The sequence below is a fragment of the Cervus elaphus genome, chromosome 19, assembly GCF_910594005.1.
Source record: "Cervus elaphus chromosome 19, mCerEla1.1, whole genome shotgun sequence".
Taxonomy (NCBI): Eukaryota; Metazoa; Chordata; class Mammalia; order Artiodactyla; family Cervidae; genus Cervus; species Cervus elaphus.
This window is the reverse complement of record NC_057833.1, coordinates 20,908,867-20,935,263: the sequence shown is the minus strand read 5'-3', so window position 1 is coordinate 20,935,263 and position 26,397 is coordinate 20,908,867. Positions and strand designations below refer to the sequence as shown.

The following is a 26,397-nucleotide window of genomic DNA, read 5'->3' as shown; positions in this document are numbered from 1 at the left end:
TAGGTCTCTAGATAATCAATAAACCATCTTAGGAAAACCTTAATTCTGCAACTCCATTGATCTTTATAAATAAAAAAATATAGTCATAAGTTGTTCTGGGTATTGACCTTTCTCTAAATTTTGAAAGCAATTAAAGTGAATTGTGTTCTTTCCTATTAGCACGTAGGGAAAGCAGTCTTAAAATGATATTTGTAAAATTCTCTGATCAAAAAGAAGCTTTACCATTATTGTTTATTTTCTAAGCACTTCATGAATAGCATATGGTTTAGGACCTCCCTAAATTTCTGCTGTGTGAAAATCACTAATAAATGACAGAATATTTAAAATGAAGAATCCAGTGCATGTGGTTTAAAATTGTACAAGGTACTTCTAATTGTCCCTTTTCCTTTTGATAGGTTCAGATATTTAAAGCAGTACATTCTAAGTAAGAAGCTTATAGTCCTATGGGTGGACCAGATGAGTAGTCCCTGGAGCATGGGAAAACCTTAGAGCCCTTATTTATGTTAAATTTTTATCACCATCATTTAAAAATCTTTAATTGCATGTTTTAAAATATATGTTATATATTTATTTTGTGATTTTATGTATACAATTTCTAAAAATAATAAATTAATAAACCATAATAAATTAATAAAATTATTAAAATTATTTAAAATTCAGTGCTCAAAATTTATTTACTGATAAGGCATAGAATTTAGAAAACTGGAGAGGACTGGATAAAAGGAAAGCAATAGATATATAAATATATAATATATGTATATATATACATAATAAGTCATAATATTTAGTCATACATTTCTTGTTTATTCATTGTTTTTAAAAACAATGGTGATGGCTTTCTTTCTATACAGATTTCATTAGGATACAGTACATGTTTTTGAAAAAATATTGGTTTCTGGTGGTGAAGTATCTTCTGGTAGCTTCAGGATTCCATCCAGCATTTTTAAGTTTGGCAAACAGGAGAACACTCTAAAGCAAAAATTAAAGAAAAAAAAGTAACTGTACAGAACAAATGAATTGTATTTCACTTACTCTATATAAATGAGTGGACTTTGCCTATTGTCAAAAGAAAGATGAGTGGCTATCACTTTATTCTGTTTTCCTTATCTTTGCAATGACATTAAGTTAAAATACAATTCGTGTTCATTGAGCTGATGACCCTGTCATAGCTTGCTTCTCTGGAAGCTACTAGATCGTTCAGCAGATTCTAAGTATTGAGCAGAGAAGTGAAACTGCATACACTCTGTTTTCATAAGAGAACGTCATTCTGGTTTTTACAATGTCCTATAAAGAAAAAAAAAAAATCAATGAGTGGATTTAGCTAACTAACCATGAGAGAAAGAATGAGATCATGAGATATGTACGCATTATAAAATTGGAAGCTGTTTTTTAAAGTAAAGCAAGTCCGAGTTGTCTAGTGATAGTTAAGGAAGAATTCTGGCTGAGAGTTATAAGAGGGGGTGGGAAATAATTTTGGGCTGAGTTATTTTCTCTTGACAGAGAAGCTCACATTTCAAATTTAGACAGTCACTTCCAGCTTCAGGAGGTGGTCTTTCATGTCAACCCAGTTAAACAGTGGCCACATGCCTAGCAGCTTTCTAAAGCAGCGTTTTCTTTCGAGCGGACAGCTTTCCTGACTGGGGAGTTCTGGTGGCTCAGGCCAGAGGAAATGGATGGCAGTGACATTGGCCCAGGATGGAAGATGCTGAACCTCTCAGGAGACAAGCCATGTCAACTAATGATGGTGCCAACCTCCTGGAATGCTCCCATTGGCTGCGTGATTTTCTTAGCTCTAAATGCTTTGTGCACATTATCTCATCCTCACAACAATCCCGTCAAGTTAGTTTTTACCCCCTATTTTAAGTAACTTATCCAAGATCATAAAGCCTGTAGGTATTGGAGTAAAGATTAAAATCTGTCTTCTGGCTCCAGTTTTCAGACTTGGCAGGAACTCCGAGTCCCCCCCCTTTCTTTTTTTACAGTCAAACTATTGGTGAACTAAGATAACCCTGGCTTCTGAAGAAGGGTAAAAGAATTTGCCTGTGGGTGTCCCGAGAAGTGGGCTGCCCTCTATCTCCTGGGACTTACACCATTAGCTCTATCATTAAGTCCTTTCTCTTTTGAACTGTGCTGTCTTCTTATTGGAGGATCTGAAACAAAGGAGGAAGGGAAGACAGTCACAATTCTAGGTGTCAGTGATCAAGAAAAGCTTATACTTAAATATTCTGATCGTGATGTAAAGGGTCACGGAAAGTCTGGCCTAAATCCTCAACACAAAGGTATCCAGTGACAAAATGAATGCTGCTGTAATCCTCATGTGGATTTCTGGCTAGATAATTAAACCTAAATTTGGATGAACCTGAGACTTCGGCTTAGTGCTTCAGTAGGAGTGAATACTTAAATCCTTCTTTCATCCTTTAAAATGACCACATCTTTCCATTTAAAGCAACCCTTCACTACCTAGGTCAATACAACCTGGCTTTTTGTAGTCTGATTGTCAGTATGTATGCACCTTGGACTCAATCCAAAAGAATTAATACTAAAAAAATAGAAGAACCTCATTATATCCTTCATTTCCACATAATTCTATACCACCTCATGAATTTTGAAGACAGATTTATAGTGAGACCTCAGGGCATTTCAGATTTCAGACAGTTAATCTAACACTATTGTTATAAGGCATTCTTTGAAAAGACGCAAGTGATTGAGTTGGGACCAAAGTGTTTTCTAAAATCCCACATATTAATTAACCAAACTGAAATATAATACTAATAAATTATCTTTAAGACAGACATGTGCTATTTTATGAATGATGTTGAAATGTCTAACTAAAACTCCTCTGACTGTAGGAAATAGAATTAATTTTAAGCTTCAAAACATTATTTTGGTTAAATATTAGTTCAATATTAAAGCAACTGTGCTGCTAGATTTTGCTTATATAGTATCAATTTGAGAATTTATTGTCACAGAATATGAAATTTTGCTTTCAGACTATAGTCAGAGGGAAAACAATTGCAGTAATGAGATTTATGTAGTAACAACAGAGATTAAAATTTTTATTTTGACAATTTTCATTGCACATCATGGACTGAAGAGTCTGATGTTATGCAGGCCTCTAGAATATAGTTGCTATTATGGGAAAATGCCAATATGAGAAAGGAAAGTGGTAAGAGAACTGTCTTTTGTAGAAACTGGATGTGGAGGAAGGACTATAATCACAGAACAGAATGGAGCCTAGAAATGATCTAACCCTTCGTGTGACAGATTCAGAGTGAGAGATGAGATGACTGTGGTCATCTGGGGACAAATGTAGGTCTAGAAATCAGTTCCTTGTTTCTATCATTTTAATTTCCATAAGTATACTAATAGTGTGGGCTTCCAAGGTGGCTCAGTGGTAAAGAATCTGCTTGCATTGCAGGAAATGCAGGAGACACGGTTTCAGTCCCTGGGTCAGGAAAATCCCCTGGAGGAGGGCATGGCAACCCACTTCAGTTTTCTTGCCTCAAGAATCCCATGGACAAAGGAGTCTGACAGACTACAGTCCATAGGGTCGCTAAGACTCAGGCACAAGTGTAGCAGCTGAGCACGCACATATACTAATAGTGGTGCTGGAAATTAGCTGCAGATAAATAGGGGGGCATATTACTTGGTTCCCTCATACTTGGGCTTCCCTCATGGCTCATAGCTCAGTTGGTAAAAGAATCTGCCTGCAATGCAGGAGACTTGGGTTCGATACCTGGGTCAGGAAGATCCCCTGGAGAAGGGAACGGCTACCCACTCCAGTATTCTTGCCTGGAGAATCTCATGGACAGAGAGAGCCTGGCGGGCTACAGTCCATGGGGTTGCAAGAGTCGGACACAACTGAGTGACTTTCACTACTACTACTACTATATTACTTGGTGCACGCTCAAGGTTGTTTAGATCCCATTATTATCATCATTAAGAATGTTCTTAATGCTGACAAAGAAATAAAAATGGTTTATTCTTGGCAGGTTTCCAGCTCTTTCAACCACTAGAGCAGATCGAATCAATTACTTTTTTGTATTCGTTTAATTAATGGTGCCCTTGTGGCCCAAAGATATGAGAACAAAACCAGAGAATAAACAATTTATAAGATGGTCACTTGGGTCTTGATGGGAACCTACATTTAGAAATTTTATAAAAGACATCTGTTGAACGTCATGAGAAAAAATGCATGGGATTTGAAAGTCTAAAATGAATATTTGTTTAGGTATAGTCCCATTACAGGAGGAGCCTAAAATTTGCACAGCATCATAAATTAACTGACAGAAGAGTATATTAAAAATTAAACATACACACACACACAAAATCAGTTCAAAGTTCTTTAGGTGCGATTAGAAGCATGAATTGTTCAACACACAGTAGATAAGCTAAATACCTGCTGAGCAAATTTAAGCAAGATGGGAACAATGGTTAAAAGTAAAATATTCAATGAAGTACAAAAGAGGACTTAAAGCATTTGGGACCTCACCGTTTCCGGTAGTTTTGGTGAAATTCACAAGGGTTCCTCTTGAGCATAAGGGATTCCAGTGGCGTGTGCTCTAAACTGGACAGCCCATTCAGAGTCTCAATATGGTTGTCAGCCAAGGATAAATGCTGAATCTGAGGCATCGTTGGCAATTGTTTGAAAGATGTGAGATGGTTTTTGTTCATATTTAAAACTCTGCAACTGTATATAAAATATAAACATCTTGTCATTTGTCTCTTAAAGAGGATGGTGAACTACCAAATATTGCAAAGCACTAGCATGCCTCACCTAGACTACGACCCCTCAAAGGTGTGAAAGTGACATTTTCTACAAATATGGTTGGGAAGAAAAAAGGATATGTATACTAAAATAGTAAGAGAAAATAAACAGGGCGGATAAGCCCGAAAGCTTGTCTAAGGCAAGAATCTGTTTTCTTTTCCAATGTATATACTAGATACCTGACACTGTGTTTGGTCTCTGGTGACTTCTCAATAAGTCCTGGATGAAAGAGTAAGGGGCTGCTGAAATCTCAGCAATGTGAAAAGTTCACTCAAAGACACATGAAAGTTTCTGAAGAGTATATTGCCCCTAACTAGTGAGATTATAATTGTTTTCTTTTCTTTCTACTTTTCTGTACTTAAATTCGATATTGAGAAAATAGCATTAAAATTTTTTTAAAGTCTTTTTTTTATGCAAAAGAAAACTAAAAGTTATCTTTGGGAACAGAAATATGTGCTAAGCATTGAGGTTGAATACATTTTCCAGACAGAATATAATGCTTCTTAATATTTTTGCCTTAAAACCATAATTGTATAAAACCATGCCATTAAAGAAAATAATTCCAAATCTATCACTGACACCTTGCCTTACAGAAAAATTCCTTAACCTGGGATTTAATACTCTGAAGGAAACACAGGGTATTTATTTATAAACCTCATAGCCCACAAAGACACTTGGTAACTGATTATTGCTAATAGTAAACATGGTGCTAAACAGAGAGATGACAGTCACACAGCAGCATGAAAAATACAGATTCAGTGTGAACTCCCCCCACCCCCTGCAGATTTCATTGTAATTTTTCACATCCATTATTTTCATTTCCCTTGCTTCCTTCTGTTTTCCATAGGGATATTTTGCCCTCTTAACCATATCTTTGATAACTTCAGGTTTCCACTCTTTCCTAGGTTGCATGTAATCTTTGTGTGCTGTATCCTCAGTTGTATCTGACTCTTTGCCATCCCATGGACTGTGGCCTGTCAGGCTGCTTCATCCATGGAATTTTCTAGGCGAGAATACTGGAGTAGATTGCCATTTCCTTTTCCACGGGATCTTCCCAACCCAGGAATCAAACCAGTGTCTATTGTGTCTCCTTTTTGCAGGTGGATTCTTTACCTGCTGAGCCATCAGAGAGCCCCACACATAATCATTTGATGCAGTTTAGTCCTACTGCAATTTCTAACTGAAAACCTATCTCAAACAGATTCTGTCTCTCTACCTCTCTCTCTATCCTCATCTGAAATCTGTTCTTTCCTTATCTGCTAGTCATTTTCTCTCATTTTCAGTGTATACTCTGCTACTCTCTCAGCCTCTCAGTTCAGTTCAGTTCAGTTGCTCAGTCGTGTCTGACTCTTTGTGACCCCATGGACTGCAGCATGCTAGGCCTCCCTGTCCATCACCACCTCCTGGAGTTTACTCAAACTCATGTCCATTGAGTAGCTGATGCCATCCAACCATCTCATCCTCTATTGTCCCCTTCTCCTCCCACCTTCAACCTTTCCCAGCATCAGGGTCTTTTCTTCCAGTGAGTCAGTAGTTCTTAACGTCAGGTGTCCAAAATATTGGAGTTTCAGCTTCACCATCAGTCCTTCCAATGAATATTCAGGACTGATTTCCTTTAGGATGGACTGGTTGGACTCCTTGCTATCCAAGGGACTCTCAAGAGTCTTCTCCAACACTGCAGTTCAAAAACATCAATTCTTCAGTGCTCAGCTTTCTTTATACTCCAACTCTCACATCCATACATGACTACTGGAAAAACCATAGCTTTGACTAGACAGACTTTGTTGGCAAAGTAATGTCTCTGCTTTTTAATATGCTGTCTATACTGGTCATAACTTTTCTTTCAAGGGGCAAGCGTCTTTTAATTTCATGGTTGCAGTCACCATCTGCAGTGATTTTGGAGCCCCCCAAAATAAAGTCTGTCACTGTTTCCATTGTTTCCCCATCTATTTGCCTTGAAGTGATGGGACCAGATGCCATGATCTTAGTTTTCTGAATGTTGAGTTTTAAGCCAACTTTTTCACTCTCCTCTTTCACTTTCATCAAGAGGCTCTTTAGTTCTTCGCTTTCTGCCATAGGTGTGGTGTCATCTGCATATCTGAGGTTATTGATATTTCTCCCAGCAATCCTGATTCCAGCTTGTGCTTCATCCAGCCCAGCGTTTCTCATGGTGTACTCTGCATAGGAGTTGAATAAGCAGGGTGACAATATACAGCCTTGATATACTCCTTTCCCAATTTGGAACCAGTCTGTTGTTCCATGTCCAGTTCTAACCATTGCTTCCTGATCTGCATACAGATTTCTCAAGAGGCAGGTCAGGTGGTCCTATTTCTTGACGAATTTTCAGTTTGTTGTGATGCACACAGTCAAAGGCTTTGACATAATTGATAAAGCAGAAAGAGGTGTTTTTCTGGAACTCTCTTGCTTTTTCAATGATCCAATGGATGTTAGCAATTTTATCTCTGGTTCCACTGCCTTTCCTAAATCCAGTCTGAATATCTGGAAGTTCACAGTTCATATACTTTTGAAGCCTAACTTGGAGAATTTTGAGCATTGCTTCACCAGCATGTGAGATGAGTGCAATTGTGCCATAGTTTGAACTTTATTTGGCATTGCCTTTCTTTGGGATTGGAATGAAAACTGACCTCTTCCAGTCCTGTGGCCACTGCTGAGTTTTCCAAATTTGCTGGCATATTGGGTGCAGCACTTTCATAGCATCATCTTTTAGGATTTGAAATAGCTCAACTGGAATTCCATCACCTCCACTCGCTTTGTATGTAGTAATGCCTCCTAAGGCCCACCTGACTTCACATTCCAGGATGTCTGGCTCTGGGTGAGTGATCACACCATCGTGATTATCTGGGTCATGAAGATCTTTTTTGTATTAGTTCTTCTATGTATTCTTGCCACCTCTTCTTAATATCTTCTTCTGTTAGGTCCATACCATTTCTGTCCTTTATTGTGCCCATCTTTGCATGACCTGTTCCCTTGGTATCTCTCATTTTCTTGAAGAGATCTCTAGTCTTTCCCATTCTGTTGTTTTCCTCTATTTCTTTGCATTGATCACTAAGGCAGGCTTTCTTATCTCTCCTGGCTACTCTTTGGAACTCTGCATTCAAATGAGTGTATCTTTCCTTTTCTCCTTTGCTCTTTGCTTCTCTTCTTTCACAGCTATTTGTAAGGCCTCCTCAGGCAACCATTTTGCCTTTTTGCATTTCTTTTTCTTGGGGATGGTCTTGATCCCTGCCTCCTGTACAATGTCATGAACCTCCATCCATAGTTCTTCAGGCACTCTATCAGATCTAATCCCTTGAATCTGTTTCTCACTTCCACTGTATAATCATACGAGATTTGATTTAGGTCATACCTGAACAGTCGAGTGGTTTTCCCTACTTTCTTCAGTTTAAGAGTGAATTTGGCAATAAGGAATTCATGATCTGAGCCATAGTCAGCTCCCAGTCTTGTTTTTGCTGACAGCATAGAGCTTCTCCATCTTTGGTGGCAAAGAATGTAATCAATCTGATTTCAGTGTTGACCATCTGGTGATGTCCATGTGTAGAGTCTTCTCTTGTGTTGTTGCAAGAGGGTGTTTGCTATGACCAGTGCGTTCTCTTGTCAAAACTCTACTAGCCTTTGCCCTGCTTCATTCTGTACTCCAAGGCCAAATCAGCCTCTCATATTCACTGTATCACAGATCCTCAGTCAGTCAGATAATATTAAGGGACGTGACTGACAAACCAAGTGTGATTTTTCTCCTGGGGCAGAAGAGAAGGAGGCTATGAATTACATGCATCAATTTTCTGGTCTCCTGATACATTGATTTGACAGTTGTAGAGTCTGAATTGCAATTATATAACTTTATATTATACATTGTATTTCTGAAGAAAGAAAGGCCAAACAAATACATCTAAAGAATACTAAAACTGCATCAAGTCTTTTCTTTAATGATAAGAATTTCTCTTTTTCTCTCTTCTTTTTTATATAAGATAGGAAAAATTTGGAGGTTAATGATTTGGATCAAGTCAAATTCACATACACCAAATTAATGGTCTTCTTTGTAGTGTTTCTAAAGTATGTTATGTGACTATTAATACTTGTTCTTGTACATTTATTTAAATGAATATTAGAAAATATAACTAATACATCCTTATTTTATCCCTAGAAGAGAGTCTAGGGCAAAAAATTGAACAAATTAACATTGAGTAACTGATGCTGGGAAAGATTGAGGGCAAGAGGAGAGTGGGGTGACAGAGGATGAGATGGTTGGATGGTATCACTGTCCCAGTAGACAGGAGTTTGTACAAACTCAGGGAGATAGTGAAAGACAGAAAAACCTGGCATGTTGTAATTCATGTGGTCACAGAGTCGGACATGACTTAGTGACCGAACAGCAACAAACTGAATAAACTAAAATGGCAGTGATAATTAAGAGTCCTCTGAAAATTTTTATTTTGGTATTTTTAAATTTGTCATTTGAAAAGAACATAAGTAAAATCAAATGTTATACAAGTCTGTCTAACGCTGGGAAGGGACTTTGAAAATGACTGAAGATCCTCAGGGACCATTGCATTTTTCTGCCACTTCCTCTGTCTGCTGGGCTGTTTCGCTCCCCTGGTAACTGTGATGAGCTCTTTTCGATGCCCTGCCTCAGCCCAGGCTCAGAGATGCAGCTTAACCCGCTCAAGGATTTACCTTTTCTTCTTCTGGCTGCTTGATTTTTTCTGATTCTTTTCTGGGAACTTGTCTGCCCCTCTGATGTCTACCTCAGCTTGCTCTAGCTACAGACCTGCTTGGTGAAGCAAAGGGCAACTCTCCACAGAATTCTCAAGCAATCCTGAGCAAGGAGGCAGATTATCTTTAACATTATCTTTGGTGTCCTTGGGACATCAAAGAGTCCACATCAATTAAAAAAAATTTTATTTCTGTCACTGTTCTGATTGACAACTTCTACTCCTCTATTAGAATGTAAAGAATTTTATCTTAAGTCAAATAAGAGATTAAATTAAAAATAAATGTTCTCGGTTAAAAAAATTTTTTTAAAAGCTTGTGAACCTGAAGTCAAGACGCTTGTCAACTACCTATAGAGTCTTTCCCTGTAAATGGTCAATAAACATGACTAAAAATCACTATCTTACAACGATAATGTGTATATAATGTAATTGTATTTCCAGTTCACTACACAAGGAACCTAGCAAGCTTTTCTGCCAATATGTCATATGATTATTAATTATTCCCCTAAGAACTGGTAATAGCAGTATTAATTTGAAGAGGAATGGATTTTTCCTGTTAAAGTGTGACGGTTTGATTTATAAATTTCCCTTTTTGCCTTGCTCAGACATCGCTTAGCACTCTCACTTTCAAGGCCTGACCACATGAGGGGAGCCACAATAGGTAAAGACATTGATCACATGAACCCATATAATAAAGACTTGACTTTAACTTAGTAATTGGACATGCTAGGGAGCAGGTACCTTGGCAATCTTATGGCGCTTAAATCCACCAGTGAATTGTCCACTAACCAGAGGGTTTCAACTCGAATTAGTCTTCTAAGAATCCTGTTAAAATTTTCAACTTGATAAGGGTCCCCCAAATCCTGAAATGAAAGGTTCAAATTCTGAAGGGAAAAACAAATAAAAAGAAAAAGCAAGTTCTTTATCAACTTTTAAAAATAGTTATTAATTTGAACTGTTATATATTTAAGTCAGCAGTTTTTACTGTTTTGTTTTTTGGTATTGTAAAATATTCACACATCCAAACACTCACAATTATTGCAGAGATTTTCAAGATAGGGGAGGAGGGTGAAGATATTGACGGGATTGTTTAGAATTCAACACCAGGTGGGAGGTGGCAGGTAGAGATGGAAAGACCCTTAGATTTTGAAATTTTTCTAGGTATGAAAAGTAGAGGGGGTAAAGCATTGTTTGGGTTTATATGATTAGTTATCTTTGAAAGTGGAAGTCACTCAGTTGTGTCCAACTCTGCAACCCCATGGACTATACAGTCCATGGAATTCTCCAGGCCAGAATACTGACATGGGTAGCCATTCCCTTCTCCAGGGGATCTTCCCAACCCAGGGATCAAACCCAGGTCTTTAGCCTCCTTGGAAATACTCAGATATCTCATTTATAAAAATTTCAGAGTAAGATGCCATCATTCAAAAGATGGAAAATATGATTTTATTTTAAAATAACCAGGGATATATACATATACATAACATGGCATAGTTCTGAGATAGTGGATATTTTATTTTTACTTTTAACATCAGTCAACTTTTATGTCAAGGAGATTAAAACCACTCTCAGTGGTAGCATTGCTCTTGTAAACTCTATTTCTAAAAGTCAACTTTACTTTTTTTGTTTCCAAAATTTTGCCATCAATTTCTGTGACTAGAAATTACTGCATAAGATGACATTCCTTTTTTTAATGTGAAGCAAAGTAATTTACTATTTTTAAAGAAATACAGATATCTCTATCTAAAAAAGGTCTTGATATATTCATTAAACATTATGAAATTTGATACCATAAGTTTAAAGAAATACAGATATCTCTATCTAAAAAAGGTCTTGATATATTCATTAAACATTATGAAATTTGATACCATAAGTTTAAAGAAATACAGATATCTCTATCTAAAAAAGGTCTTGATATATTCATTAAACATTATGAAATTTGATACCATAAGTTCTATTTTCCCAAAGTATAAAAGGTCTTCATTCTAAAGTAAACTAAAGAAATATTGAGATTATATCTATCATTTCCACATTAAACATCACCTTCTCAAATAGGCTGCTTTTCCCAATAAGTTTTTCTGTGATAGATTAGGGTTCATTCACCCATACACTTGCAGTATAGTTAACTAAAGACCAATTTAACTTTCTATGAGAAATTTTTAGCAAGGTACCACTGGCCTTTGCAATATATCCACAGTTTAAATGACAGCTATAAAGAACAAATGCATGTATACACTGGAATGATTACTTTTAAAAAGAATCCTGGGAGTGGAGGTTAAAGTTTTAGGTGTGTTGTTTAAACTTTTCAAATAAATAAGTAGGTGCACTATATAAATTTTTAAAGTGGAATGTATCCATTATATGTGACTAATTAAAATTGATTTTAGAAAGAAAAAAAACACCACTGAACTGGGAAACAATATTCTACTTTCCTTGCTTCCCTGAATAAGTTGTATGACTGTGGGCAAATCATTTCTTTTTCTAAACTTTCCTTTCCTTTTTGAAAGGAATGTGTTTGGACCAGACCCAATCTGAAGCTCCTTCCCAACCCCTAATTCTAGAATTCTATGACATACAAGATTCATCTGTGAAACAGAAGAGGCATTGGGAGATCCCAATAAGTCTCATTTCTGGAAGATTTCCTAAAATCCTCACATGCAATTTGATCACTTTGAAAAACAAAAATATTGGCATCTTACTCTGTTATAAAGAAGTTCATTTATTCTTTTATTCACTTATTCTTTTATTGCTACCAATGCTTATTTTTCACAGTTAAGTCTTCAGTCCTCTGCTTAGCCATGACTTGAAAGCTTGAGTGATGGCAACTCCAGAGGTGGGTAGTGGTTGAGAGCTAACCATGGGAACTGTTTCAGTGCTAGTGGCTCAGCCAGCTGAGTCATTTTCAGCACCAAGAAACCACACCTCAAATCCTTCACTGCTGAAAGTTTGGTTTGTTCCAGGATAGCTCTGTTCAGACCCCAATGGCTGCCCTAGATCATCAAAACTTTTAGCTTTTACCACATCATTCAAAGGAGTCCAGATTACATCATATACTCATTGATAAGGATTATCGTTCAAGACGACTTTTTTATTATCAAAAATCCAATTTCATTCTCTGTTCTTTTAAACTTTTTCTAAAGTTCAGCAATATCAATATAAAATGAAGATTAGAAAATAAGTAGCATGCCTTGATGAAGAGAAAGGGTGGAAAAAGAGATGGAATGCCAGTCAAAACTATTTTCAGAGAAATTTCTAGAGATGTGCTTAAAGGTTTGATGTTTATTCTGGCAATTGACCTTTTAAAAAAATGCCATAATTTAGTCAGTGAAGGAAATATATTTTTTCTTTTTTTTTTTTTTTTAAGCTCTCACCGTGCAGTCCTCCCAGTTTTCTTGCAGCCACGTTTCCCGTTTGTTTTTTTCAAGGACTCTTTTCTGTGAAGGCAAAGTACATTCCTCCTGTCTGAGGAGCAGCTCTTCGGCAGAGGGTCCTGGGCAGAAATCACAAGGTGAGATCTTGGAAGTAGGTTCAGGAAGACAGGACCAACCCCCTCACTGAATGCCTGACTGGTTGTTTTAAATTTCCACTTGATATCAGGACTGAGGGAGACAGGATTGAACTCTTATGCCCCAGTAGTGTGAGCAGTAACAAAATGTGATGTATGTGACTACATACACTTCTGCCTGCCTAATCAGGCTGGGGAGAGATGGGGACAGAAGAGGAACCAGGACTTGATCACTATGAACACTTTCTAATTGTTTAAAATTATTTTTCCTGAAATTTCCTGAATAACTCTCATGTCTTCCAAACAAAATACAGTGAAACCTCCAATGTGAAAACACTAAATCAAATGCGCAGGTATACCAATAATAGATTAATCAAGAAATTATTATTAAATATTTAAACCCCCCCAGTTCCTGTGTTTCTCTTCCTGCTGCCAGAAGCCTTGTGGCCATCTCTGATGGGCTTACTTTCTAGGCCCTCCCGTCACCAGATGAGTTATACAAGAGAGGAAATAGCAAACAATCAGCAATGTTATTTCTTTTTCATCTGTTTTACTTACTTTTTTTCAGTTTGCAATAAAGTAAATACAATTATCAGAAAAAATAGGGCTACAGTTTATTTTAACTTAAATTGTTCACAAGTCTGCTACCTATGGTCTAGGTTTCTGCAGAGAATCAAAAGTCAGCTTTAACTTAAATTCTCACATATAGATTTCTTTTTAAATGCAATTTACCACATTACTATGACAAATAATTTGAGGTTCAGAGATAATCTGATGACTTTCTAGAGTAATTAAAAGGGAGGAATGACCTCTATTAACTGTAGGGAAAAGTCAACATGTAGAGTTAACTTTTAATCTTACATCAATTACTTCTAGCTCAAGCAAGTGAGAAAAATCACCAGTATAGTGGCTTTAATCTTCATATAAATTTCTCTTTAGGGATCATGAAGTCACTCTTGACTTTCTTTCTCTTTTGTCTCTTGATTCAATAAACCACCTAATCTTACCAGTTTCCCCCTTGAGAATATGTCCTTTCCTTTTCAATGTCCAGACACTCACATCTTCCTACCGGAACTATAGCTACTTTCTCTTAGATCTCCTGCTTTGTAATCTTCTCTTCTTCAGCATAAATGACACAAATTGCTATCCAGCTCTCCTAAAAACAGTGTTTACCATGGGACTGATATTTTCAAAACCTTTCAGAGGTTTCTTATTGCTTACCAAATAAAGATGGAAAAGTCTAGTTCATCAGGCAATGTTTTCTACAATCTTATCCTAGTCTCCATTTCCAAACTCATTTCCTACTATTTTCCAGCCTTATTGTCTTCTAAATCAGGTTTGCACATAACTTCCAGGGCTGGGGAAAGGATATTTTGTTTCTAGTCTGGAGTTAAGTAGCAGGTAATTGTCTGACTCCAGATGATTAATTTTAATTTTCTGAGCTGTTTAGTTTTCCACGTCTGCAAAAATATGGGGAAGTCTAGCATCAAGGGCCCATCAAGGGCTGAATTTGGTGAGAAATTATGTTTGAAATTCACAATACTTTATAAAGATTTTATAAATTTCTAATTTATAAACACCCAACACCCTTATCATGCTGCCACAGGCAAACTTCACTCTTTCCTGATGCCAACCAAGCCCCTGAAAGCCACCCTAAACTTTGTTGTTTAGCCGCTGAGTCGTGTCTGACTATTTTGAGACCCCAGGGACTGTAGCCCACTAGGGTCCTCTGTCCATGGGATTTCCCAGGCAAGACTGTTAGAGTGGGTTGTCATTTCCTTCTCCAGGGGATCTTCACCCAGGGATTGATCCCATATCTCCTGCATTGGCGGCAGATTCTTTACCACCGAGCCACCAGGTTTGATTTCAATTCCCTTTCAACTCTAACATCTTGTATTTCTGAGTCAGACCTGCACCATTTGTACCCACTTCTCCTCAATCCATTTTTCTGGAGTGCATGATTTCAAAGGTGAAAAGAACACAGAAACAATATTGAAGGTATCGAGAGCAAACTTTGCTTTTTGTGGCAAATTCGTCTGGACTCTGATGGGCGATAATGAGCCCATTTATGAAGGATTTATGGAAGGCAATAAGAGCAAGAGGCCAATACTTCATTATTTTGACAAAAACATGAGTTCTTTCATCAGACACAGGTGGAAGTCAAGAATCTAACCTGCACTTTCAGGCATTTCTCTCATAACAAGCTGTAATGTTGCCACTCAGGAAATTACATACCCTGAAAGTGGTAGTATCCCAACTACTTTACAAATAAAATATCCTTGTGCTAGGAAATCACCTTCTTCATTGATTAGGATGATTGGAATGAAAAGTTATAGAACTGGAAAAACTGGACCAGTCAACTCATTGACTGGGGAGACCTCAAGTTTATTGTCTTTATTTACACCCTCTCCCCCACACCAAATTTGGTAGCTTTCTTTGTGTAATAGCTATACCAGTTATTAAACTCTGCCCTGTATTGTTTGTTTGATATCTATTGATCTTCTGCTGTTTCAATTATTTCTTTTCAAAGCAGCTTGCAAAGATTTCTTTGAAGTTAGAAGCCAAAGGTCACTTCCACTGTGAGGAGATGTATTAAATTGGATTCTTTAAAAAAAAAAAAAACAACAAAAAACTCAGACCTGCTTGGTAATTGAAGATACATCTCAGCAGCTGAGAACTGAAGTCTGGAATATCTGACAGCCCAGGGATGTTGGCTCACACCTGCCATGGCTGAGCTTATTCTTTGTCCCTTCACTGGATTTGTAACTCTTAACAGCAGTGACTGAATTAACTTGCTGGGGGATTTTCAAACAGGAAGAATTTATTCTTTAAAAGAATTCTGCCAACAATATGCTCTTTGGCTTCATTTAATTGGGAGGAGTTAAGTCAGTTTCTATCTGGCAATCAAAGCCCTGGGAAATTGCTGTTTATCACACACCAGCTAACCTTTCTTTTCTTGGGAACTCTTCCTGAATGTACAACTGGGGCAACTGAGATCAACTGCAGTAATTTTGATGGATGTTTCAGGATCTAATCTAGAAAGAGGGGCATTCTTATCAGAATGCTTTTGAAATGCACTTGTTCTCCATCTCACACAAAAAAAACACTTACACAAAATTTAGGGCAACGAACAAGGACATCTGTTTTCCTCATGGCTTGAGTTGATGGGATTTTTCACTGTTTCCTCTCCCCGAGAACATGCTCCAATCCTTTTACGACCGTTCACTTGCGAGAGATTGGGTGTTGTTAATGGCCTAATGGAAGCAAATTGTGCCTTATCTCTGGAGAGCGATGATATCCTCTGCATGAATGACCACTGGGATCTTCATGTGGGCCGATTTTGCTGAGCGATGACCTCAGCACATGACTTGGCTTCTTAGATGAGAGAAGAAGGGAGACCGCTGGACTCTTTTTACACATGCTCCTTTTCAGTTTACTCCTGGATTTTTATTCTCCTGTCATCTCCTCCAGGTTCTTCAGTTCTGCAGTTCTCTCTAAATCTCAACTCTCCACCTGTCACTCCAAATACAATTTATTCTGCCTCATGGTGGCTGCCACAATTATCAACGACCTCCCCCAACATCACGTGGATAAATGCCAGTACTCTTACATTCCGTTCCCATGTTTCACTTCCTATTCAAATGTCTTCATTTCCTGCCTCTCTCCAAGCCCCCTCAACCAGTTTTTCCCATAGTATGGACCTCAGATCACCTGCAGCAGAATCACCTATAATAATTTTAATAAATGCAGATTCCAGGGCCCCACTGCATACTAACTACATCAGATGCTTCAGGCATAGGGCCTGGGAATGCGTGTTTTCTGCACACTTCCAGGTAACTTGCGCACACACAGAAGTTTAAGAGCCTACTAAACCCTGCCTTCTTTAGCCCCTGATGTAACCCTTTCTCCTTCTTTTGTTGATGAACTCTATACCTGTGACATACATGGCCTCCATGGCCTCCGATCTCCTTCCTTCCTAATTCCCCATAATTTATTTTTTATTGTTTATTTATTTTTTCATTAAAATTTCTTTATAGTAGGTCTTTATTGGTTATTAACTTTAAATATAGAAGTGCATACATGTCACTAATTTCCCATAATTTGTTGCTCTTAGAAAAATATTCTAAGGTCTCCAAAGGGAAGTGTAATTTACCTCTAATAGTACTATCTAATAACATTTTATTATTATAAAATAAATTAATATAATATATAATCTAAGTTATTACATAAAATATGTTTTATTATATAAGCCAATGAATGCTTAGCTGCAAAATAGATATGGTAGAGTTAAACCATAAGAACATATTTAACTCACAGTTTCATAAAAAGATGTTATTTTAATCACCTTTATCATTTGAGTTTGAGTGAAAGAAGGAAAGCATTAGTGGGTAAAGTAATGCAATTGAGAAGTGGAAATGGGCAGATGAATATACCTATAGCAACTTTTCTTAAATCAGTGTTACAATTGTATGATAAACAATGTATCTGCAAGTCTACAAATAGAGATGTAAATTAGCCAAGATACTTGATATTTTATAAAGACCAAACACTCATACTCACTGCAGCAGGAATTATGTCTAATATTATTTCATCCACTTATGAAGGATGCAAAAAGATAACAGTCTCTGTTCCTACAGAGCTTATAATCTATTGCAGCTACTTCTAGAAATCAAACATTATGTATATCAGGGCTTCAGATTAAAAATCCTTCATACTGTCACACCAGCATATTTATAAAATCTGAAAGTATGAAAGAGGAATAATAAAGCATTGGTTATTTTACCAAGTTTAAAATGTTTAGTGAAAATGAACAATGAGACTACTGGTTTATTTAGATTCTCTTTTAATGCTTTTTTAATCAATGTAGGATTAACCAGTTTAAAGTCATCCACTGAATTAACAGTGTTATTCATGATCATAAAAGTCCAACAAATATCATTGGTTAAATAAATTTAATAATATCCTTACAATGGAAAGATATGCAACTTCTAAACAATTTGTTTGGAGTAATGTTTATAACAGGGAGGAAAGAAAGGCTCACAATATCAGATGAAAAAACTCAAGAAATACAGGTGTCCACATTATTTTGTAAGGAAATATATACATGCTTTTCAAAAACAGACTAAATGGAAATAAAACTCACAGTGATTATTTCTGGATAATTGAATTACAGGTTCTTCTGTTTCTGTTTTCCAATATTTAATATTGAACGTTATTATTTATGTGATCAGCTATAAGATGATGCTTTTAGGGCTTCTCTGGTGGTCAGTGGTTGAGTCTGCCTCGCAATGCAGGGGACACTGAGTTGATCCCAGGTCTGGGAAGATCCCACGTGCCCCTGAGCCGCTGAGCCCATGAGCTACAACAGTTGAGCCCGTGTTCTAGAGCCTGAGAACAGCAACTCCGGAGCCCACGGGCTGAAGCTCCTGAAGCCCTTGCACCCTAGAGCCCAAGCAGAAGCCCCATGAGAGGCACGTCCACTGCAATGAAGAGTAGTCCCCACTCATGGCAAGTAGAGAAAGCCCACACACAGGAACAAAGACCCGCCACAGCCCAGAAGTAAAAAAAATAAACAAATGAATAAATTTTAAAAGAAAAAGAGTATGCTTTTAAAGGTCATTTCACTATATTAACAACTATGTGGTTTTGAAAAAGGGAATTTTTCTACCTCTAGGTCATACAGGTTTGTATCCCCCAGTAATGTCTTGTTATCCTCAAAAAACATCTACTAAGAGCGTGTACGAAAAGATCACACACTTCAGTTCCTTTACCTTCTCTTACCCGTGGGCAACGCAGTTGACTTCCTTGGATGTCATTTTGTTCTACTGTGTGCCAAGTGAGGTACTTGAAAGAATCTGATGGAAGCTTTAAAGTAAGAGAGAAGAGAAATATCATCTGGTGATAAATGGTTCACTTACTTTATGTGTACAAGTAATGTGAACCCATCCAAACATTGAGCTAAATCGAACTCTAGGTACCTAATGACATACTTATTGATGTTATGTTAGTCCAATCTAAATTATTTGTTTTTATTCAATTTTGCATCTTTCAACATCTATAGCTGATTTATGTTTGATGACAAATGATAACAGAAATAAATATATGTACCCATTAATGAATCCACTTTACACCACCTCTAATAATCTGTCCTCTGATATTTATTGAATAGCTCATGAGGAATCTCATTCTATTTTAGAATAGTTGTAATTGTTAAAGGTTCTTCATTATATGGGTCCGAAGTAATCCTTCTAAGTTAGTCCAGTTGTACAAGCTCTGCCTTTTGAGGCTACACAGAAGAATCCCTTCACATTTTAAGTGTCTGATAATAGTTGTCATCCTCTTTGTCATTTAGTTATTACTTACAGATCATGGTTTACAAATTATTGCCCACTCAGGAAAAGCGTGGTTCTCCTTGAGAAGAGTTCCATTTTATTGACATTGTTCCTAAAATGTGTGGCCAATATTGAATGAAATATTTCAGGTCTCTGGTCATCTTCCTTGTTCTGGACAGTGTATTGCTGACCAGAATATGTGTCAAGATCACATCTGGGACAATTGTATGCTGTTTATTACTATTGAAGCTGTAGTCAATCAAAATTCCTAGTATCTTACATGACTTATGATAGTTTCAAGGTTAGCACAAAGAAAAAGGTATATTACTCAACAAAGAATATTATGTTAAATACATACACCATAGATTCATTCTTCTGTTAGCCATGTTATACCTATACAGACAAACCAAGGATATTTGATTTGAAGAAATGCCATTACAGTATTTGGGACAACTACATTCATCTCACAGAACAGTATTTTGTATAGTTTTTCTTTGCTTGAGGCTGTGTGACTAACATAAAAAACATTTTCGTCATTAAATAAGCTTATGAGGCACTGGATTAAACCAAGCTAAGCATTTATCTTTACTACAGGACTTCTCTGAACCTTTAGTATCCTAAAATATATTGTGAGTCTGTACTACAAAGTATTTTCCTGGACTTTTAAACCACAGAACCTTTGATTCTTAGTGTATCACATGGAACTAGCTCATCCTATAAAGCAAAATTTGGGGCAAGCTGCCTCAAAATAAATTGGGAAGAAGTGGGTTTTTAATAATCATTTAGCTTTGGTCTTTTACCTTCATTACTTACTTACTGAATGACCTTAGTTGTTCCATAAATATTTAAATATATTCATTTAAAAAATAGCAAAATTCTCTAACTTGATTAACAGCAACATTAAAAAGTTAATTAATGCTCGAGCAATTCTTTGGGACAATCTGAGGATTTGCTAACAGACTTTCAAGTAATTCACTTATTCTTCAGAACTATTTTTTAAAAACTAAGAAGCACAAACACATTTTAGATTATTGAAAAATGTAGTCTATCTTGGGCTGTTTGGTTTACATGGTTGTGGACGCGTCTTTCCCAATCTGTTACATGCTTTTGGAATTTGTTTTGCTTGTTACTGTCATAGAATAAAAATTTTTTAGAAGTTAAATTTCCTATAGTTGCCACATCCAATTGCCTTTTTGTGCTATTTCATGAGACTCTAGCTGGGAAAAAATGAATCTAAGCTAAAGTTATATTGAAAATAAGGTTTCTGTTTTTCAACTGATATCTAATTTTGTGCAAAAAAAACTGTCAGTTTTTTAAAGGAGTTATGTGGTTGATTTGGGGGTTTCTAACATCACAGGAAAATGAGCCATTGCATTTCTTTGTTTATATCTGTGAAAGGCTGTCAACATATTGCAGTTGTGTGACCATGCTTTCTTCTTAAAGGACTGGTGAATATTCCTGTGTCTTACCCTGTTTTTTGATTTTGATGGACCAAGTGATTAATCCACTGGTTCAATAAATATTTTTGAAACTAAAATGCTTCAGCTCACTAATTTATTGAGAAATAAATATGGTGCCCCTGCTATGCGGCAGGCACTATCTCAGACACTAAAGATACAGAGTTAAATAAAATATGGTATTTGTGCTTGAAAAACTCATTTTCTGTAATTTGAGAGGCAAACATAGAAATAACTCATTTTCATCCAAGGAAAAGTGGAAAAGTTTTGAATGAAGGAAAGGAGGGACAAAACTTTGTGATTCCACTTAGATGGGTTAAAGAACAGTCTTGGAAATGGTACGTTTAGAAGGAAAATTTTTTATCTTGTGGACAAAGGATATTCCATAAAGAAAGGAGATAATTCTTAGACTAGAGACAGAATTTGAACTCAGTGGGGAAAGGAAGCGACACCATTGTTATGTCTCTGGTCATTATCTTTTCTATTCATCTCTATCTCTTTTGTCTTCCTTCCTCCCCCCCCCCCAGATTCTTTCCTCTCTGAGGTGGGACTCAGAGTAACAACTTTCATTTTCTCCCAGTTACAAGGATAGATTTAAGACATGTTTGCGTGTGTGCTAAGTTGCTTTGGTCATGTCCAACTGTTTGTGGCCTTATGGACTGTAGCCTGCCAGACTCCTCTATCCATGGGATTTCCCAAGCAAGAATACTGAAGTGGGTTGCCAGGCCTTCCTCCAGGGGTCTTCCCTACCCAGGGATCAAACCCTCATCTCTTATGATCCTGGCTTGGCCAGCAGGTTCTTTACTACTAGCGCCACCTTGGAAGACTTTACACTTATTAAAAAGTGTAAAGTGTTAAGTAAAATGCATGTTAAACTTAAGACTAAGTAAAGAACAAATTAAAAAATACTTACCAGGGATGATATTCCAGAATCTGAACGAGAATACAGTGTTCTGTTCCTGGAGAGAGCCCACGGGGTGTGTGTCTCACTCAGATAGGAGCCGTAGGATGAATTAGATGGACAAGTCTCCTGATCACTTGTGTTTTGACCTGAGGAGCTGAGTGAAAGAAAATGCTTAAGAGGCTCGGGAGGGAGGGGATATATGGATACTTATGCCTGATTCACATTTTTTCAGGGCAGAAACCAATACAACATTGTAAAGCAATTATCCTCCAATTAAACATTTTAAAAAATGCTTTAAGTTTTTAAATGCAAATATCTTTGTATAAAACAACAATAGCCACAAATGAGAAGCACCAGCTTTTCCATTTATAGGAAAGATAAGTGATACCCTAGGAATTCTGTCATAGTCCTAAACACATTTTTTATGGCTGACAGTCACTTAAGGCTGTCACTTACTCCTCCAGGTAAGAAAGAGTGTCTACAGAGACTGCGCATCTTTGAAAAGTAAATCTAATAGTACACACAAATACATACTCGTAGGATATGAATAAGGAAACCAGCCCTAATTTTGTAATACCATTCCTAGTAGAACTAGTACTACAGATTTGGCTTGTGCCAAATAAGCTTTAAACTCTCTATTGGTTTTCCCATTGATCTGGGTCTTCCATTTTCCCTGAAATTTCCCCCAAACCTATTATATTTCCTCAAATTGGTGGCAAACATATTAAAAATTCAGGTTCTTTAATCAATTTTACTCACTTTGAAATACTGCTCAAATATTTTACTTAAAAACAGTCTTATTCCCTCTGTATTCCCATTGTTATGCCACTGAGATATAAAATGTCTTTTTGCTTTCCTGTATTTATTATTTACTGTTATTCTTGCACTTTTCCCTTTCTCCTCCAGAGTGGTTATGTTTCCCTTTCTGTAATTGGTACTGTATATTACTTTAAGTCAATTTAAAAATAATATCTGAGTATGCTTTTTCATGTTAAGTAAAACTAGAAATTGTATCTATCTCTGGCCTCCTTTTACCCTTGATGGATTATTTCTCAGGCTCCAAGAATCTTAAGAGACAGCATTCTATATTTTATGGCACAGTTATTATGAAGCTCTGTAGCAATTTTGCTTACAAGAAACTGACACATCTCTTGTATATTGAAGTTGCCTTCATGAAGTATAATGTAGAAATGTCTTTCATTTTTCATGTATTAACTGATGCGTTAGAGTAGAAGAGCATAGCCATTACATCATATTCTTAAAATAGTGCTATTGTGCCATTAAGAAAATAAAACAACTGTCTCCTTGTGTTATCAAGGAGAAAATTATCCCTCCATCTACCACTAAATAGCAAAAGATTTGGTCTTAATCATGTGAAAAACTCAGAAAATATATACCTCTCCAATATTCCCCAATTGAGCAATTCTTTAATAAACTGGATATGGTTTTCTTGACATACCAAAGAATATCTTACCATGGCAACAAATTAACAAACATTAGAAAAACATTACAGTGTGCAAAATTTATTATTCCTGAAGCAGGTAAATCCTGCTGTCTCTAACCAGAGTTTTGGCCAACAATCAGGGAGAATAAAATAAGGCAAAATGGAATAGTATTTCAGGGAATGAAGAGAGGATAAACATTTAACTGACTTTTGGTTCTCTTGTCTTTATGAAAATATGCTAGCCATTTTCTGCCAAAATGAAATCAGGAAAATAAGGATAATGACATGACTGACTCCTGTGATTCTGAACTTTAGTGATGGTTACACAGTGATGAGGGCCTGACAAAACATGGTCCACTGGAGAAGGGAATGGCAAATCATTTCAGTATTGTTGCCTTGAGAACCCTATAAACAGTATGAAAAATCTGGCTTAAAACTCAACATTCAAAAAGCTAAGATCATGGCATCCAGTTGTATCACTTCATGGCAAATAGATGGGAAAAACAAGGAAACTGTCAGATTTCAGTTTCTTGGGCTTCAAAATCAATGCTCACACTGACTGCAGTCACGCAATTAAAAGACACTTGCTCCTTGGAAGAATAGCTATGGCAAACCTAGACAGTGTATTAAAAAGCAGAGACATTACTTTGCCAATAAAGGTCCGTATAGTCAAAGCTTTGGTTATTCCAGTAGTCATGTATGGATGTGAGAGTTGGACCATAAAAAGGCTGAACACCAAAGAACTGATGCTTCCAAACTGTGGTGTTGGAGAAGACTCTTGAGAGTCCCTTGGACTATAGGGAGATCCAACCAGTCCGTCCTAAATAAAATCAACCCTGAATATTCATTGGAAGGACTGATGCTGATGCTGATGATCCAATACTTTGGCCACCTGATGCAAAGAGGTGACTCATTGGAAAAGACCCTGATGCTGGGAAAGACTGAAGGCAGAAGGAGAAGGGGACCACAGAGGATGAGATGGCTGGATGGCATCACCGACTCAATGAACATGAGTGTGAGCAAACTCAGGGATGTAGTGAAGGACAGGGAAGCCTGGTGTGCTGCAGTCCACGGGGTTGCCAAGAGCCAGACACGACTTCACAACTGAACAGTAACACGGTGATGAGAAACAGGCCCAATAGGAAAATCTGGAAGTGTCTCTCTCTCTCTTGTTTTGAAACCTAAAGTGTGAGAAATGGTAAAGGAGAGCACAGGGAACCATAAGTTCACAAAGCCAAAACGTCGGATAAGAAGGATCCAGTTGATCGGGTTTTCACTGTACTTTGGTTGTTTAGTGCTGCAAGACCAGGCACAACAGCTTCAAGGTAAAATCACGTTTACAAAGAACTGAAAATTATCTCATTATCTTAGTTTATATTAGATTGTTTGAACGTTGAAACTAGAAGAACTATTTGTGCCATTATCTTGACTGCACTAGACATTTATGAATAACAGAAAGTACTTAAAACTTTGGTAACAGAAATAAATAGGCAAATAACAACCTTTCTCTTTCACCGGCTGTTTTCCTGCCAGAATGGAATGAAATAAATTTGGTCTAGAGTTTCAGCTAAGGACAGAGTATCTGAGAAGATTCTAATCAGTAGATAACTAGTGTGACTCTCTTCCAGTGTGATGACTTTCTGTGGGTCCCAAAGGCTGGATTCTTTCTCTCACATTCATATATTCCTCCTGGACGCCACACCAGAGGGCAGTGGTGAAGAGCGGTGTGCTCACATTGTGAAGTAAAACCTTTGGGGAATTCTGAAGCTCTTCTTTGTTCCATTACTTCTATCATGAATTCCATATAGAAGTTTATTTTGGTCTGGTTTGGGGGGGGGGGGGAAATATCAGCCAAGAAAGATAATTTGTGATCCTTTAGTTTAAAAAAAGGAAAGGTAGAGCATCTTCCAGGTTATCTGACTAATCCAAACTTCTACCCCATCTGCCTTCATGCACACGTCACTGATGGCCAGAGTGCAAAGCAGTGAGTCCCGAGAATCTAAAACTGTTACTGCTGTGACCTTGGGTCACTTAGCACCTCTGGTGGGTCCTTACATTTAATATTCATAAGATGATGTGGACTCTGCCTGAGTGAAAAGCTTTTCTGGTTTGGTTTTGTGTTTTTTTGGCAACAATATTAATAGGATGACAACTATTACTTATATAATGATTTTATAATTAACATTTATTAATCATATGCTATGTGCTAGGCATTATTCTAAGAACTTTACAGAGATTAACTCATTTAATCATTGTTGTTGTTCATTCACCAAGTTGTGTCCAACTCTTTGCAACTTCATGGACTGCAGCACGTCAGGCTTCGCTGTCCTTTACTATCTCCCAGAGTTTGCTCAAATTCATGTCCATTGAGTCAGTGATGCCATCCAACCATCTCATCCTTTGCCACCCCCTTCTCCTTTTGATTTTAATCTTTCCCAGCAGTAAGATCTTTCCCAACAAGTTGGCTCTTCACATCAGGTGGCCAAAGTATTTAATCATTAAAATCACCAAAGTGCATAACATTGTTATTTTGATTTTAGAGATGAGGAAGCAGAGACCCAAAGAAGTAGCATAACTTGTCCAAGTCAAACAAGTAAATGATCAAGTGTTTTTAATTACTACAATTCAAATAAGATTCAGATAAGTTACTGTGATTCTTTAAATAACTGTAAATCTGTATCATTTATTTGAATGCAGTTGTTATTAAGGAAAATCATTAATATTGATTTTTCCTATTCTGATTGCTTCACTTAACTACAGATAAATAATTCACTAGTTAATAGAACATGTAAATCTGAGCAGTGACTCTTTACTGAAAATAAATGGTAAGCCTTTAGTAGTAGAACCTATGAGAACATCATTCCAGGTAACATCAAGCTGTTTTAAAAACCCTCTCATGTCTCCCCTCCCCAAAGAAAATAAAACCAGGCTTGTAGTTTAGTTGGTATTTTGGTTTACTCATTTTTAATCTTTCTGCCTGCATTGAACAAATAAGTATCATAAATTGCAACTCTAAACCTTATGAGAGAGAAATTAATTTTATTAATGCTGTAATATAAAGTTGCCATGACTAAAACAGTACAACATTTGTCAGGAGTGATTTATAATGTCTTTAAAATAGGTGGTATTATCTGAATTGGCCATCTGTTCTTGGTTTCAAAAAGTGTAGAATGGCCAACAAGAGTGAATCTGGTGAGCTGAGACTGCAGGACGAAAAACAATAATAATATAAGTTATCAATTCATGAGCCCCTTTCC

General features: G+C 36.9%; 1 protein-coding gene across 1 annotated transcript in view; it reads right to left on the bottom strand.

Moving 5' to 3' along the window:
* Positions 1–778: 778 nt before the first annotated feature.
* LOC122675663 overlaps positions 779–26,397 on the bottom strand; it is a 28,514-nt gene continuing 2,895 nt past the window's right edge. Inside the window, exons 2-8 of the mRNA XM_043874648.1 lie at positions 21,706–21,850; positions 18,775–18,868; positions 12,870–12,988; positions 10,240–10,382; positions 4,493–4,690; positions 2,089–2,150; positions 779–969 (exon numbers count right to left, since the gene is read on the bottom strand). Of these exons, the coding sequence (XP_043730583.1) occupies positions 2,105–2,150; positions 4,493–4,690; positions 10,240–10,382; positions 12,870–12,988; positions 18,775–18,868; positions 21,706–21,850 (745 nt within the window). The 3' untranslated portion in view covers positions 779–969; positions 2,089–2,104. The remainder of the gene's footprint in view (positions 970–2,088; positions 2,151–4,492; positions 4,691–10,239; positions 10,383–12,869; positions 12,989–18,774; positions 18,869–21,705; positions 21,851–26,397) is intronic.